This window comes from Melampsora larici-populina (assembly GCF_000204055.1).
Source record: "Melampsora larici-populina 98AG31 unplaced genomic scaffold MELLAscaffold_3, whole genome shotgun sequence".
Taxonomy (NCBI): Eukaryota; Fungi; Basidiomycota; class Pucciniomycetes; order Pucciniales; family Melampsoraceae; genus Melampsora; species Melampsora laricis-populina.
The window spans coordinates 1-2,490 of record NW_006768767.1 but is presented as its reverse complement, the minus strand read 5'-3'; the positions used below and the strand labels follow the sequence as shown (position 1 = coordinate 2,490).

Sequence of the window (2,490 nt, the reverse complement as noted above, 5' to 3'; positions counted from 1 at the left end):
AATTATCTCTTCATCCAAAAATCCGTTTCCTCCCGATACTAACAGAATGTACATACACGAGGGAATACAAAATATGAGATTAAAATAAAATGAAATAGAAATAAAGTAACAAAAAGAAAAACTCGCCCCACAAAGAAATGTGAGACCCGATTGATGGAAATACTGAACTTTTCCTCATGAGTACATATGGATTATGACAACTGTACTAAGTCCCAAGGCAACCCGAACAAAATTAGAGCTGACTATGATGGACTCGGGGCCATAGAATCCTTGCCTCAAGAAACCACATTGGTCCAAACTTTTAATTGGATCCACCACCATCTCAACAAACTTTTCCTCATTTTACCACTGCTTTGCTGTATCTTTCACAATCCTCCCTATCACCCAATCATCTCTTTTGCTTGCTCATTAGTTTCCTTGCCCAGTTATCTACATCGATCAATAATCCTTGCTTCTTGCTTAGCTCCTTTTCGGATAGCTTCAATTATAGCTCTTCTCTTCCACACCGCAATTGCAAAACACCTTCTCAAGGCATTCATCAAGGCCATATCACAAGCATGCTGACTCCAATTAATCCTCGTAATGTGCGAGCCAAGATGCAGTGTTATCTGGAGGACCTGGGTCAAGTCGCCGAAGTGGTTGATGTATGGTTGCACAGTATGGCCATGTCATATCCCTTGCATTCAGCGTTAGAAGCGGTTTGGAACGTAGTTGCCATCGAGGTTCCAGGTATGTTAAGTGCTCCAATTTCTTCTACCCATCATATATATACTGATCTGTTGGTCTTTGTACAAAAAGCAATTCACAAAGAACTCTTACCATCCAAGCACATCCATGACTCAATCCTGGACCCATCTTCGTATCTTGACAAGACGGAAGTTTCATACTCAGCCCGGAGTGAAGCAATAGACCCAAAATTGCAACACTCAACCAATCAGAATGGGAAGCGTGAATGGACACCTCCAGAGGATGGGCGAGTAATCGCCAACATTCCCCGCCGCTCTGCGCGTCTGTCTGCAACCACTCAAAAATCACCTTACCCCACTCCAGTAGTATGGGATGATATCGCCCAATCACCAATGCGCAACTCCAGGACCAAGAAGACAAAAATCGATTCATCACCCGAAATCTGTCCGTCTAGTCCGAAATACCAAGCTGAAAACTTGATAATATCGTCAACGCCAGGAGTAGATTCCCCTGAATCACACTCACAAGAGATTGCACTTGAATGGGTTGCAACAATTCAGGAAATACGTGAATTGGACCCCCTCCCTTCATCTATCCCCATTGGTGTAGCTTCCGACTACGTCGCCTCCGAGATAACACAACCTTGTCAGTTCCCGTGCCCCTCGGAATACAACAAAGGCGAACTGTGGCAGAACATCGAGTCCAAATTTCTCAATGTAATTGGCGCAGATATAATAGCACGCGGTGACCTCCGGCGTGGAAAATTCGGAGTTCTTGGCATTGTCGATTGGATTCTGGACGCACGCGAGCATGATGGCTGGGATGACATATGCGAGGAAGCAGCTTTAGGAAAGTTAAAAACTTTGCGCGAACATCTCAAAAGGGCGGTACTTCATTCCAACAACACTCCTGTGCCCTCGCCCAATCTGGTCTCCCCTCCAAGTTCCACAACCACTTTAGTTCAGCCTGAATCACCTGCGACTCCTTCAAAATTGCAAAACAAGTTCCGCTCCACAAATTCGTCTAGGTGGCTTGATACTGTTATGGCCACAGATCAGTCCTCATCATCGGGTAACTCTCAACAATCATTACACCTCAAACAGATAATCTGCAAAAGTCGACATACCACATCCAGAATGTATGGTGCAGTCCGTGTGTCCAGAAGTGTTACTCCCCCTTCAGATACTGAGGCAAAATCTCCAGCCCCACCAAAGTCTTTATCACAACAAACAATTTCCGAACATCAACATACTAGATCCAGATTGTACGGTACAATCCGTGTATCCCGAAGTGCAACCCCCGCTTCAGATGACGAAGGACCAATGTGCTTCAAAACACCTTCAAACTCATCAAATGCACTCGAGTCCCAGCTGATTGGCGCACTTATCCCTTATCCCTTGGTATACTCGGCGCGCAGCAACAATGAAACTGATTTGGACTTGCAAAAGACGCCAGATTCCCTTCAAGCCAGCATCAAAACCACATACAACACACACTTCAAAACTCGTTACCCACAACTTTTGATTGAAGGACCAACTCACATGCATTCAACAAAAGAATCAGGTGACATTATGGTTTTTTGTTTCATTGAAAGAATCTAATTATAAATTGCTCACATATCTCTTTTTGTGATAGGTCAATCAACCACCTTCAACTCTTTGCAAGATGACGATCCCCATTCAATATCTGATCAAGTGCAAGCACATGCAACTAGCAATTCTGATTGAAACTGTTCGCATAGTGCGTCTAACAGCGCGTGCCGTCTTGCAGCGCGGGGCGGCGCCCCTCTTTTTTTTTTCTTTT

The 2,490-nt window shown here is 44.5% G+C and overlaps 1 protein-coding gene across 1 annotated transcript; it reads left to right on the top strand.

Moving 5' to 3' along the window:
* Positions 1–557: 557 nt before the first annotated feature.
* On the top strand, positions 558–2,288 carry MELLADRAFT_59385 (uncharacterized protein; the record flags this gene model as incomplete). The annotated part of the gene is made up of 1 exon (XM_007405391.1): positions 558–2,288. One exon carries the CDS (start codon positions 558–560, stop codon positions 2,286–2,288), a length of 1,731 nt encoding a protein of 576 aa, XP_007405453.1.
* Between the last annotated feature and the right edge of the window lie 202 nt (positions 2,289–2,490).